At 40.5% G+C, this 13,798-nt stretch overlaps 1 protein-coding gene across 1 annotated transcript in view; it reads right to left on the reverse strand.

The window, feature by feature from the left end:
- Nucleotides 1–10,965, reverse strand: part of mad1l1 (mitotic arrest deficient 1 like 1) — a 62,769-nt gene extending 51,804 nt beyond the window's left edge. The window contains exons 1-10 of the mRNA XM_022738215.1: nt 10,887–10,965; nt 10,141–10,295; nt 9,911–10,051; nt 8,897–9,076; nt 8,678–8,802; nt 8,491–8,572; nt 5,932–6,062; nt 4,872–4,986; nt 4,220–4,281; nt 397–483 (exon numbers count right to left, since the gene is read on the reverse strand). Of these exons, the coding sequence (XP_022593936.1) occupies nt 397–483; nt 4,220–4,281; nt 4,872–4,986; nt 5,932–6,062; nt 8,491–8,572; nt 8,678–8,802; nt 8,897–9,076; nt 9,911–10,051; nt 10,141–10,284 (1,067 nt within the window). The 5' untranslated portion in view covers nt 10,285–10,295; nt 10,887–10,965. The remainder of the gene's footprint in view (nt 1–396; nt 484–4,219; nt 4,282–4,871; nt 4,987–5,931; nt 6,063–8,490; nt 8,573–8,677; nt 8,803–8,896; nt 9,077–9,910; nt 10,052–10,140; nt 10,296–10,886) is intronic.
- Between the last annotated feature and the right edge of the window lie 2,833 nt (nt 10,966–13,798).

Below are 13,798 nucleotides of genomic sequence, written 5' to 3' on the forward strand. Positions count from 1 at the left end.
TCTGCCTAAACAGGACAAGTTTAATTAGTGAATACTCACAATCTCCCACACACGCACGCACACGCACGCGCTCGCTCGCTCGCTCGCTCACACACCAGTGGTTACTGTCAGGAGTGCTATCAGAATCAGGACCAGTTTAATTAACTTTGTGACAATTAAGGACTTCTCAGAGATACGCTCTAATAGATACATGGGGGGAAAGAGGCATGCAGGCAGACAGAATGAGAGAAAAAGGTTTGAAGGCAGAGAGAGAGGAGAGGAGAGAGAGAGAGAGAGAGGGAGAGAGAGAGAGAGAGAGAGAGAGAGAGAGAGAGAGAGAGAGAGAGAGAGATTTTGTGTGTGTGTGTGTGTGTGTGTGTGTGTGTGTGTGTGTGTGTGTGTGTGTGTGTGTGTTACCGGCTGTTGAGTGTGTAGTTCTGCTCTTTCAGAGCAATTTCTCTCTGCTGGATCTGAATCACCTCCCTGGACAGATCCTCTGGTTTCCTACAGACAGACATAGCACAGAGCAGTTAGCATACACACGTGTCCACACATATACACACACTCGCATACACACAATAAAAAAAAATAAATAAAAAAAAAATCAATATGACCGAGAAAGCATGAAAGGATAGAGAATAGATGAAAACGGCGGCGTTTACATATTCTTTTGTTACTTGGCCAGTGGGGAGCTGGGAAATAAAACGACATGAGCAGCAGAGGGAGCGATGAGGAGGATAGTGGGCTAAATACTGGTCACGGTTCTACAAAACAAACTCACTCCATGGGAGAGATTGACAGATTACAAAACGCACAAACACACAATGGGAAGGCCACAACGCAGACAGTCATATACTCAGGCAGAAATGCACCACATGACCTCCAAACTCTAAATCCTGTGTGTAACTACTGATCCAAAAGAATTCTGCTGCCACCTAGCAGCTAAAATGACACACCTGAGAAGTGATGCAGCTTGCTCTGTAGCACAACTCAACATGAGGGAGTTAGTTCGACATCCGCTGAAAATAAAGCGTATGATCAAACTTCAGCTTTCACTAGAGACAGTCGGAGGTTACCTGAGAGCTGACCTGGTATTTCGGCAGTCTACCTAGTCATATGACAAATTAGGTGTATGCAGGGGAAAGCGCTGAGCTGTCAAGGTTAACGTCAAGGTTGGAAAACCAGAGTATGCCATGTGAAAGTTGGCTGGCGTGGATTTATCACCACTTCCTTTTAGCTAGGTGGTGCCTCAGGTATGGAAATAATCTCATGACTAAAATATGAGTTCATGAATCATATGATGGAATAACTATGGTACTCAAAGTAGGTAATTCCACATTGCCCTGAGCACAGAGGGATTAGCCTGCTCCCGAGCTAATATGAGAGGCTGTTCTGTCTCTGTTCTGCTGCTTTTCAAGGGCTTTGTTTTTTTTTTTCCGCCGGCCATTCCCTGTTGACGTTGCAAATAACAGGGTCGGTGTATATTATTGGGTGAAATGTCATGAACAGCTCTTAAGGTGCAACCCTTTCAAGAGTAAATGCACTGTCAAGGTAGTGTAAGGCCACTGTGACTCTGGTTTTGAGCACACACTTCAGTGAGTAGAGTGAGGTGACCCAGAGCCTTGTCAAAGTGTTGTGAGTTCAACTTTGGAAAACATATGGATCAAAGGAAGCGACTCAGAAACCTAAACACATCCTCACTCTTACTGCTGTTTGTGTTTTCAGACAAAAAAGGAACTCTTTTTTCCCATTTGAAAGTTTAAGTCCCAAGTCATCTATGAGTGAATCTCATGTTACATACAATGTTAATGCTCTATAAAATATCAATACATCCACCATTGCAACAACCGCACAACATTCGGTAAAGATCAGTTTTTCTTTTGGGGAAAAGGCACAATTACTAAAAAATTTTGAGCTGTAATTTAAGCAATGACCTGAAAAAAAAAAAATCTGAGCAGAAACATTTTCAACAAATAAAAAAATTAAAAAAAAAAAAAAAACTTCTTAACTTGGGGAACTTGAGAGCAATTTAGGAGATACAAAAAGAAAAGCCAGAAACCATTACTGTGGCAGCGTGAAGTCACACACAGACATACACACAAACACCTCAAACTGTTTTTCAAACACACTGTGTTCAAAACTATTCTGAAAAACCAGAAACACACATGTAGCAAACTGTCTTATTCCTGCCTTTAGCTGGTGAGAGCTTTAGTGAAAAGGAAACCCATTCCCAGAAAATCTCCCCACATATTGTCCTTCAATATTGAATATTCAATATTCAACAGCCTATATATAAATATTTTCATTCTGTTTCTGTCAATTTTCAATTGTCATCCACATGGGTAAACACCTAAGCAAACACAATGTTATCAGACTATGAAACAGAGGGAAAGGAAATAAACACCAGCAACCAGCCAACTGCTGGCAAATTCAAGCAGCGGCTGTGAGGCTCGTCTACTCCAACAGGCAGCCACATGGATTGTTGACGGGCGGGGTAAACGTCTGTGCTAAAGTTATTTTCATCTGACAAACGGCGGGGTAAGAAAATCAAATCCAAGGCTGCAGGAGACAAACTCCTCAACCAACAGCACCAGTGTGTTTTACTCCTCATTAACTGCTCCATATTCTTTTCACAACACTCATGACCACCCAGAAATATCTACTGACACAAAAAGCTCCAATATGTCAACTAAAACAAAATAACATATAAAGTATGAGGAGGTTCTAGTTATGAGAAATTACTTACTGGTCAGCAAAGTTAAAAAAAAAAAAAAAAAAATCAATAACACAAATGCACACTAGTGTGCAAAAACACTGTAGCCCAGATATTTCATATTTAATAACAGAACAAGAAACACACTAACAGGCAGTTTTGTTTCAACTTCAACATCAATTCAGACAGTGTTACATTACTGACTATATTATCATTCTGTCACTGAAGTGTCATCCATTTTCTTTTCACTGCAAAGGAACACTGTAGTGATATAAATCCATATACTGTTTCACTTACTTCATCATTCTTAAACCTCCTCATAAAAACTTTCACAATTATATACCTGAAAAGATAATGACAGCTTAACAGCCTTTAAGGTAATCAGTGTCCCACTAATGCACAAATCCGCATTAATACTAATTTTCACACAGCACTGAGTGCAATGAAGGTGAACAGGCTGCTGGTTGAACCGCTCTTACTCCCTGTTTACCTCTGCATCACAGTTCTGTGCCAGGAAAAATAAACATCCTGAACCACCTGAAAATTAATTTGGACATTTAATAAACAGTAAAAAAAAAAACCTTCAAGGACTTTCTAAATGTTGATATGCTACCAGCATTAACCTTTACTTTTGATCAGTATGACCGTCACATATACGGCTGCCCTTCTGCAGCTTTACGGGCAACAGTTTTTTCGTTTTCAGGCAGCCTATGACATGGCAGCCTGAACACCTGACTTTTAGAGAAGGATTTGCGCAGGAAGACAGCCTCATCAGACTTAAATATTCAGAGACATGATGGACAGCCCAACCAAATTATTGTATATCGTTTAGCATTACATCCCTGTAATCCTACCAGGTCTTTTAATAACTAATTTTAAAAAATACCGTCAGGTCCCACAACACATTACATAAGACTAAAATAAAGCCTTGCAAGAGGAAAGATTTCATTTTGTAATTTACAGTGTCTCCACCTTTTTCTTTTTGCTCTGTGGGAACATGTAACACACATTTTACACAAACACGCAGAGTGTAAGACAAATCAAATGTGCTGTGTGGATATGTTCGATTTAACATTCTGTTTACATCACAGCCGGAGTTAATCGTAGAGAAAATGCTGTGTGTGTGTGTGTGTGTGTGTGTGTGTGTATATGTGCATGCATGCATGCACTGGACAAGGGTGCAGTGCTTATAATCTGTCAGATCTGCTCCACTGCTCACAAGGAAACATGCAATCATTCTCTTATTACCAGTTTTGACTGGATGCATTGAGACACACTCAGCGCACACATACGCAGGTATAAAACAAACACACACACCTATACAACGCTGGTGGAATCGATCCACGGTGATGAGACACATTCATTTGGAGTGACCACAGCTCCACCTAGTGGCATGTTTATATTTCATTCATATTTCTTTAAAAAAAATATATATAATAAACACTATGAAAAACACATTTGTTGACCTCTCTGTCTTTCTCTGTCTCACAGTCACACATTCAGACACACCCTCACACAATGTCTGACCTTATGTTAAGTCCAGTAGATTGCCCGAGGTTCTCCCAGGATTGAAGCTTCTCAGCCAGCCTCTAAGGATTGAAGAAACATCAGTTTACATGTTGTAATGTACAGGAAGTAGATCTTATTACAACAGTCAAGTGCAGAGAAAAAAACATATACATATGCAAGTTAAAGCCTGACTAATGTAAGATTTTCAAGGCTGTCACCAATATCAATACATAAAAATAAAAAAATCACAATATATCAGACAATATTCCCAATTTACACTTTACAAATGTTTTCACTAACATTTGTTTTTTTGTAGTGACAAAGATATGTAGTGAGGCGGGATGACAGCACATTGTGAAAACTAGATTTCACTCAAATAAATAAATAAATAAATAAATAAAAATTTAAAAAAACTTGAATTAAGAAAAGTCAGTCAAAAATACAAAAACTGCATCTTAAAACACAATCTACTAATCTGGACAATGTAGGTAAAGGCAGCCAATATTGCCAAAAATGTTGGACCAATATATCGGTCAGGCTCTACTATAAGTACAATGAACCTTTAATCTCTCCATATCATGTTTGTAGTAGTGAAATGTTACAACGAAGCGAACACCGATATGCTACAAGTGATATGCACGATCCAATCTCACAGCCACACACATCTTACCTCTTTCTCCAGTTCCATATTGACCAATTCTTCTTTGGTTTTCTCCATCCTCTCCAGCTTCCTCCTCAGCCCCTCTACCTCCTCTTTCAGCAAACTGCAATTCTCTCTGCTCTCCCTGGACGGAGCAAACAGTGCAAAGACAAAAAAAACACACAAAATTTACTTCAAAAGCTTGAGGTTCAGTGTCTGATGCAGGAAAGGCATACTTGTGATTCCTGGCAACATTCACACTCTGACACGATTTTCGAACTTGATTTCAGATGCAGTGGTATCACAGTGACTGTATCTACTCACACGCAAAAAAGAGATTGTTGTAAATGATAAGGTTAAAGCAGGAAATTGGATGACACATTAAAATGTGTTGCATTAATCTGATTACGCTAAAACCCCAGATTACACAGTTTCTGTCTAAAAAGAGATCAGATGTGCTGAAGTGACAAGGGGCACAGAAGATGTGCCTCTATTTCAGATGAATTACAACCTCTTAGTATTGCAGAGGTTTGCCAGTAGATGTTATCAGTCATGATGGATGGTGTCAATGACATTACCTTCAAACATGGCATTACTTTTCCCACTGTGGTTCTTTTCAATGCACCTTTGTGTCCTATACAAAAACTACCTTAAAACTGCTGCATGTGACCAAGCAGTCAGGTATGTTCAGCAAAAAAATCTATATGCATGAAAAACCTTTTTGCATGTCACATGTCTCTGATATCAGGATACGGTCAACAGTGGGGAACAGAGCAGTTGCTGTATTTCTGCATTTGATCTGTCCTCACTGTTGAGACTGTTTTCACAGTGATTGTATACACACAGTATAAACCTGAACAAACTGTTTCTGGTTTAGAGGATCCAAAAAACAATACAAGCAAAGACACCCATTACCTAATGTTTCCTAGTGTGGTAGTGATGACCGAAAGTTGAAATGCTCAAGTCAAGTCAAACTTTTTCAGCCAAGTGGAATCACACTGGGCTGTCACCTTTAAAAATGCCAGTCTGTCTATTTTACTGAAAAGTGAAACCTTCTGGAAAGCATTAAAAACTTATAAATGGATTTAACCTGAGAAAGGCATTATCATCTCTGAGACGCTTCAACTCTTTCTCCAGATCTGGAACCCTGGCCACCTCTGACTTAACAGTCTTCACAATGGCGATGTCTTGCTCCTGGAAGGCAAGACGCGTCTCCAACTCCTGCCAAGGGTGAAGAGAGAAATCATTTATATAAAAAAATAAATAAAAATAAAAAAAAAATAAAAAAAAAAAAGAAATGACCACAGTACGTGTGTATTCAGCGCATTAGTGCTGTTGCCATTGTTACACATACATGACATCTTTCAACAATTAAATTATTTCAACTGTTCATGAACATGAATGTTTATCATGTATACAGTTGTGTGAGAAAGTGTTTGCCCCCTTCCTGATTTCTTACTTTTTTGCATGTTTGTCACACTTAAAATGTTTCAGATCAAACAAATTTAAATATTAGACAAAGATAACAAGTAAACACAAAATGCAGTTTTAAATTAAGGTTTTTATTAAGGGGAAAAAAAAAAATCCAAACCTACATGGCCCTGTGTGAAAAAGTGATTGCCCCCTAAACCTAATAACTGTTTGGGCCACTCTTAGCAGCAACAACTACAATCAAGCGTTTGCGATAACTGGCAATGAGTCTTTTACAGCGCTGTGGAGGAATTTTGGCCCACTCATCTTTGCAGAATTGTTGTAATTCAGCCACATTGGAGGGTTTTCGAGCATGAACCGCCTTTTTAAGGTCATGCCACAGCATCTCAGTCGGATTCAGGTCGGGACTTTGACTAGGCCACTCCAAAGTAATCATTTTGTTTTTCTTAAGCCTTTCAGAGGTGGACTTGCTGGTGTGTTTTGGATCATTGTCGTGCTGCAGAACCTAAGTGCGCTTCAGCTTGAGGTCACGAACAGATGGCCAGACATTCTCCTTCAGGATTTTTTGGTAGACAGCAGAATTCATGGTTCCATTTACCACAGCAAGTCTTCCAGGTCCTGAAGCAGCAAAACAGCCCAAGACCATCACACTACCACCACCATATTTTACTGTTGGTATGATGTTCCTTTTCTGAAATGCCGTGTTACTTTTACACCAGATGTAATGGGACATACACCTTCCAAAAAGTGCAACTTTTGTCTCATCAGTCCACAGAGTATTTTCCCAAAAGTCTTAGGGATCATCAAGATGTTTTCTGGCAAAACTGAGATGAGCCTTTATGTTCTTTTTGCTCAGCAGTGGTTTTCGTCTTGGAACTCTGCCATGCAGGCCATTTTTGCCCAGTCTCTTTCTTATGGTGGAGTCATGAACACTGACCTTAATTGAGGCAAGTGAGGCCTGCAGTTCTTTGGATGTTGTTCTGGGGTCTTTTGTGATCTCTTGGATGAGTCGTCGCTGCGCTCTTGGGGTAATTTTGGTTGGCCGGCCACTCCTGCTGGAGTCCCAAAGCTTTAGAAATGGCTTTGTAACCTTTTCCAGACTGATAGATCTCAATTACTTTGTTTCTCATTTGTTCCTGAATTTCTTTGGATCGCAGCATGATGTCTCACTTTTGAGGATCTTTTGGTCTACTTCACTTTGTCAGGCAGGTCCTATTTAAGTGATTTCTTGATTGAGAACAGGTGTGGCAGTAATCAGGCCTGGGTGTGGCTAGAGAAATTGAACTCAGCTTTCCAAAGATGTGATAAACCACAGTTAATTTATGTTTTAACAGGGGGGGGGGGGGCAATCACTTTTTCACACAGGATTTGGATTTTTTTTTCCCCTTAATAATAAAAACCTTCATTTAAAAACTGCATTTTGTGTTTACTTGTGTTATCTTTGTCTAATATTTAAATTTGTTTGATGATCTGAAACATTTAAGTGTGACAAACATGCAAAAAAATAAATCAGGAAGGGGTCAAACACTTTTTCACACAACTGTATATACAAACACACAAGTGAACCAACCATGAAAAACTGAGGTGGAAAAAAAACATTTCAACCAACATTGTGCAATGTGGAAATACCTGAAACTGTAGTTCAAATAAGAAATATTGAAATGTCCAAAATTTCAGCTGATAAACTATACATGTGACAGTGAGTGCGTTTATCAACACAACGCTGTCTTGGTTATAGGTTTAAACCCAGTTTTGATAATATTCGGGATATGATGCAGCTCAGAGTGACTTGGGTCGCTGTATATAATATCTCCACATTATCCAGGTTTGTGATCATCCAGGGGGATGAAGGCTTGTAATTTAATTCTCCTCATCCAGCCACTTTTTTTACAAATTGAGTTTGTAGCTTGGTGCTCAGACACTGCTACGTTTACACCTCTGCTGAATTTGGCTTCTCCAACTTCACCTCAGTAATGGGCAATGAGAGCAACAAGGCATGACACGCATCTTACATATTACTGGTGTCCGTCCCTAATCTCATGTCAGCATTTACACCATAAACGCATTGTGTTTCATCGTCATATTTTTGCTTGACTTACTAACTAGTGCGTCTCTTGAATTGTGGACAGAGGCATGCTGTGATCTCCATTTGTGCATGGTGGACAAGTTGGTCCTTCATGCGCAAACTCTGAGATAACACTGTGTAGCTGCAACATACCTTAATCTTGATGATGTGCTCTGAGCAGGAGGTTTGGGCAGCTTGGAGACTTTGGCAAAGCTGAGAGACTTCCTGATACTTCCTGATACAAATCAGACAGAAGTGTGTGGTCAGCATTTGTCTTATGCAGTACAGCTCACTGGACATTAGCATGAAATAGGGCTATGTAAGTGGTAGTCTCCTGTACCTGCGTTGTAAATCGAGCTGTTCCTGCAGTTCCTGGTTTTCCAGGGTTTGAGTAGAAATTGTCGAGTCTTTGTTTTGAGTCTTCTGTTTCAGCTCTCTGATCTCATCCTTCAAAGAACTGATGGCCTGGGAACGGATTACAGGAATAAGCCAACAAAAGATAAGATACATGACCAGAATAGCAAAATAAGTGTATGAGGGAGTCTGTGTGGGTTTGTACCTGGTTAGAGGTGCTAAGTCTAGAATCTCGCTCCTCCAGTTTCTTGTTCAGGCCCCCCAGGTTCTTACGCAGAGCACAATTCGCCTCCACCTGTTCTGATAGCTTCTTAGCTGCCTCAGTCTCCCTCTCCTCCAACTTCTTAATTCGTCCCAAGAGTTCCTGGTTCCGGTCAACCTCATGCTTTAACACAGTACACAGCATAAATGAGTACACCCCCTCTGAACATAAAGAAATCTTTGAATTTCCTAAATGATCAACATTCCAATCCATAAGAAGGTGAAAAAAATGTAATGTATTAAACATATATATAACAACAACATAGAAAGATATGTCATCAATATCTAAGAAATAAGTAAATTAGGCAGCTTTGCTTAAATCTAGGATTGCAAAGATGAGTACACCCTCGTATTATTTTAGTACTTAGTATGTCCTGCCTTGATTTTAAGAACTGCACTGACCCTTCTTGGCATCGAGCACACAAGTTCACAACATATTGTCCTGTCTGTCCTGTCCCACTCCTGGTGGATGACCTCCTTGAGAGCCTTGATGTGCTGCTCCACTTGTTGCCTTGGCAAAGGCTAAACAGGCTTTTTTGTGCTTTGGTTTCCGTCCTTTTTGAATTTCTGTATCACTTTTGCTTTTGTGTTTTGCCTTAATAACAATGATTTGCTAATCCTCTTGTACCCTTGCCCTTTTCTGTGCAATGAAATGATTCTGTTTCTCAAGTCTCCAGACAATTCTCTCCCACGTGGCGCCATTTTTGTCAGCATTAAGTCTGAGAAAAATGCAGGGGGTTAGATACCACTTTAATTGTCAATCAATTACACCTGTTTGAGTGGGACGGTTCAACAGAATCATCTTGTGAGTCTGGTGCCCTTAACGAGTACCAAATATATATCTTTTTAAGTCTTATTTTGTAACTTTCAGGAGGGTGTACTCATTTTTGCAACAGAAATAATCATCACCATGTACTCTTCTCTATTATGTGAACATGCAACAATGTGTGACCTGTACCTCCAAGTCTCGTGCGCTGTCAGAAGCAACCTTCTCTAGTTCAAATCGAGCTCGCTTGTGACTCAGCTCCATCTGCTTCTTCTCCTGGTCCAACTGAAGGTAGCGATTCTTTGAGTGAACCCTGTCTGCTGCTTCCAACAGCTATAAAGGGAAAACAAGTTAGTCAGTGCAAAGGTTGCAAGTCAATACTTCATTTACACAGTCTACTGATGCTGTCAGTTTCTGTATACCTCCATACTGCGTTTGTACTGTGTCTGCAGGTTTCCACTCCCTGCTGAGTGATCTGACGGCCGCTGTGGATGTTCAGGGCGGCTGATGAACGAATTGAAGGACTTCAGGGTTGTTAACACGGTAGTGTCGTCCTCTAAATCCATTCTGAGAGTCCCTGGTGTTGCAGTGCACAAATGAAGTTTCACAGTAAGACAAAGAGCCAGTAAAGCTTTACTACAGTGATGCAAACAGCACAGTTTAGATATATCACTTGCTAATATTCAGTCAGAAGGAACAACAATAAGCGTGAGTTTAGTAAGTTAAATGACTAAGACAGCTACAGAGACAGACTTATTCAAGCCAATGGGGAAGTTGCAAATTGCATAACGCTTTATGTCAAATGTCATATGATGAGTTGAACCAGGACAGATTCACCGGATTTACGTTACAGAACGCCAAACGGCCAGAAGTTCTCTCTAACTACGAGATAGCTACTGCTAATCTAGCAGCTAAAAACAAAAGCTAATATTTAGTCGCTTTGTTGCTACAAATAACTCAATTTTTCGTATATGTCTCTGTGTTTAGCCTTTTTAACTGTTGTTCAGTGCTGCTGTAAAACTGAGTTACATGCAAAGGATGAGTTCAATTTAACTGTGAGCGTTAGTTTCTGCAGCGACTCGAAGGTTGATATTGATATCAAGCTAATGCTATTTAAAAACCAACTGGTCTTTGTGTTGTTGCAGTTTCGCTTGGTAGCAGTCCTCACCTCAGAGCTGACTTGTTTGTGAAGAGGAGCAGGTTAGTTTGAGATAAGTTATCTTTGCTCTGCTAGCTTGTTAGCTTGGCTTGGTCGCAACAGTGTACACACACAGAAATCCCTCCACTTTATCTCGAATGAGATGCGTGTGTTATCGCGAAACTTCCTCGAATATCGCGAGAGTGTCAGAAGCAGACTGTTGCTGCTGGTTGAGTATTGGAGCTGCACTGTGGGTTGTTTTACAAAACTAAACACACGTTTCTACGATAGTGAATGAATAAAATTATTTCACTTAAATGTCAATAGTGAACCTCAGACATCCTAGTATATTAATCAATGTGCATCACGTTTTCCATCAATCTCGTACTTGTATGTACTTTGAGTGGAACTTCATTGACATCAAAATTTGTAGTTGCATAGTTTGTCCCACAGAGAGCAGCACTGCTATATTCACCAGTCTATGATGAAGTGGAGGATACATAAGAGGGCTGCTCAGACATTTAGCCCAAAAGCATAATTCCATCTTAAATCTTTTTTGTATTTTTTTCATAAATATTTAAGATGTGGGGGCAGGCTTACTAGCCAAAAGCCAGTCTGCGATTGGCTCTTCATTATTAAAAAGCACATGCTATTATTAAATGTGAAGAAGCAGATATGGATGTTGTACCCACCATAGCAGACTGATCTGGCACTGATAACATTCATTTGGCTTGAGCATGAAGCAAATGGCCCCAGGTGTGGCACTGACGGCAGTTTTAAAGATCGCAAACAAGGTTAGGGTTGATTGTTGACATCAGTATTGCCACAGGTGACATGAAATAAAACCATTTGGACCACGATGCTGTAGCCAGAAGAATTGAAATCCATGTTTAATTGACTGGCACTGAACTGCTGAACTTGATTTACATGACATTTACATTTATTAATCCGGCAGATGCTTTTATACCAAGAGACTTACAAGTGAATGTGATTTAGCGACACGCCGCCAATGTTACTAAACCTTGTAACAAACAATGACTCTTATGTATTGAGTTTGCTTCTGCATAAATACTTCATTGTGTCCTATGCGGAAAGTCATCCTCTGTATTTGACAGCCTCAGCTTAGCGCCCAAGGACCAACTCTAGTTCTGTGACAAGTGACATGGTCTTATAACAATGGCCAGACTATTCCTCATACCTGAAGTGCATTTCTATCTTTTGACCTGAAAGGAAGAAGATTCTGAGGAAACATAGAAACACAGCAAAAGAAGAGGCTCTGGAAGGACCAAAGCCTCACCTGTAAGATGAGAGTGCCAAACACTGAGCCGTTGTGCCACCCAAATAAACAGAGAAAACACAGAGTAGACATGACATCCAGCAAGATTGGGGTATGTTTTTCTTGTTTTTGCCTAGAGTTTTAATTGTCCGTCTCTGTCTCTTCTTGGCCATGAGCTGATGTCCTCTGAACCAAGTCACAGCAACAGTCAAATTAGGTGTGATTACTAATTTACCACAAGAAGTTCCCAGTGGAGAGTGGCAGCACGAGAGGTCAGAGCATTTGCCCTTGCTCACCAACACTTATGTGAGAAAAGAGGCGGAAAACATGAAATAAAAGCTAGAGGGAGTCACGAGGGGAGATTTTTTTTTTTAATGGTTAGGTGAGATCCAAGAGGGAGAGGGTGGAGGGGTGTGAATTCGTCTGAAAAGGTCAGAAAGAAGACATGTCCTCTCCAGAATGACACAAGAGACCCCTTTCTCTCTGTCACTGTCTCTTTCTGTCTAATCCTTTCACCCCCAAGAGTAATCTGCCTGTTTCAGTCCACTGTCCTCATCACTTCCCCTGCCCCTCCCCTCTTGTCTCCTTTTCTTGGACCTCCCTATGTCCCTTTGCTTACTGGCTAATAACACTTTTTTCCTCACTGTCTTTCTTTATCTGTCATAGTGTGACTCAGTCAACCCCACCCCCCCCCCCCCCAAACCTCCACCTCTCGTGGGTATTCTGTGGCTCTCTTTGCCGTCTCCACCTGCCCTCGCCCTCCTGAGGGCAGCCTGAATGCAGTGATCTCTGGAAGATGACGTAAACACACACACACACAAAACGCATACACATGTAGACACACACACACACACACACACACACACACACACACACACAGTGTACAGAAGTAAATCAGCAGAAGTGCCTGCAGATGTGCCCTTCAATGCCATCTGTTGTGAAAAATGTAAAAGCAGTTCACAGGAAGCCGTCAAACATTCAGTGGCTTTTCCACTTAAAGAACGTAAACATCACCACAAACATAAATCCTCCGGTTTTATATATATTATAATAAAGGGTTAGGCAGCTGGCATCAAAATCCACAATATATGTTGTTAGTTTGTCTTGTTGGCAGCAACGCCGACCTTAACGTATTAACAATTAACTGCAGGATGGTGTGGACTAATAATTGTGATTCAGATAGATATAAAAAGGCTTATGGCATCAAAGGTCATCTGAGGCAGTGTGTTAAAGTCATTAAACCCACAGAACACGTAATTACTGCAGACTATTAAGCTTTTTTACACATTTTCTCATCACTTCAGTGCATTTGAATAGTCTTTTTCTTTATTTCCAGACTAGGCTCGCGTTCATGTCTCCTAATTGTCGATTCACATTTATTCTTGATTTTTGAGTGATAGACGTCGTCGTGATGCGGAACATACCCCTCCTGGGGGACGGCTGTGCGAGGGGCCCCGAAACAGAAATTAAGTCAGTCAAATCATTCACTCACAATAGACAGAGAAAGGTCACTTCAAGGTCAACCAGACACAAGGTGCTGCATCAGTAACTATTGTAAACACAGAGAAGGGACAGGGACAATAAGGAGAAAAAAGGATATTAAATAGATAAAAGAGAGCAGAAGGTGAGGACAGACAAATGAGAATTCGTTGTCATCATGGGTCCA

This window comes from Seriola dumerili, unplaced genomic scaffold (assembly GCF_002260705.1).
Source record: "Seriola dumerili isolate Sdu_G_001 unplaced genomic scaffold, Sdu_1.0 BDQW01000035.1, whole genome shotgun sequence".
NCBI lineage: Eukaryota > Metazoa > Chordata > Actinopteri > Carangiformes > Carangidae > Seriola > Seriola dumerili.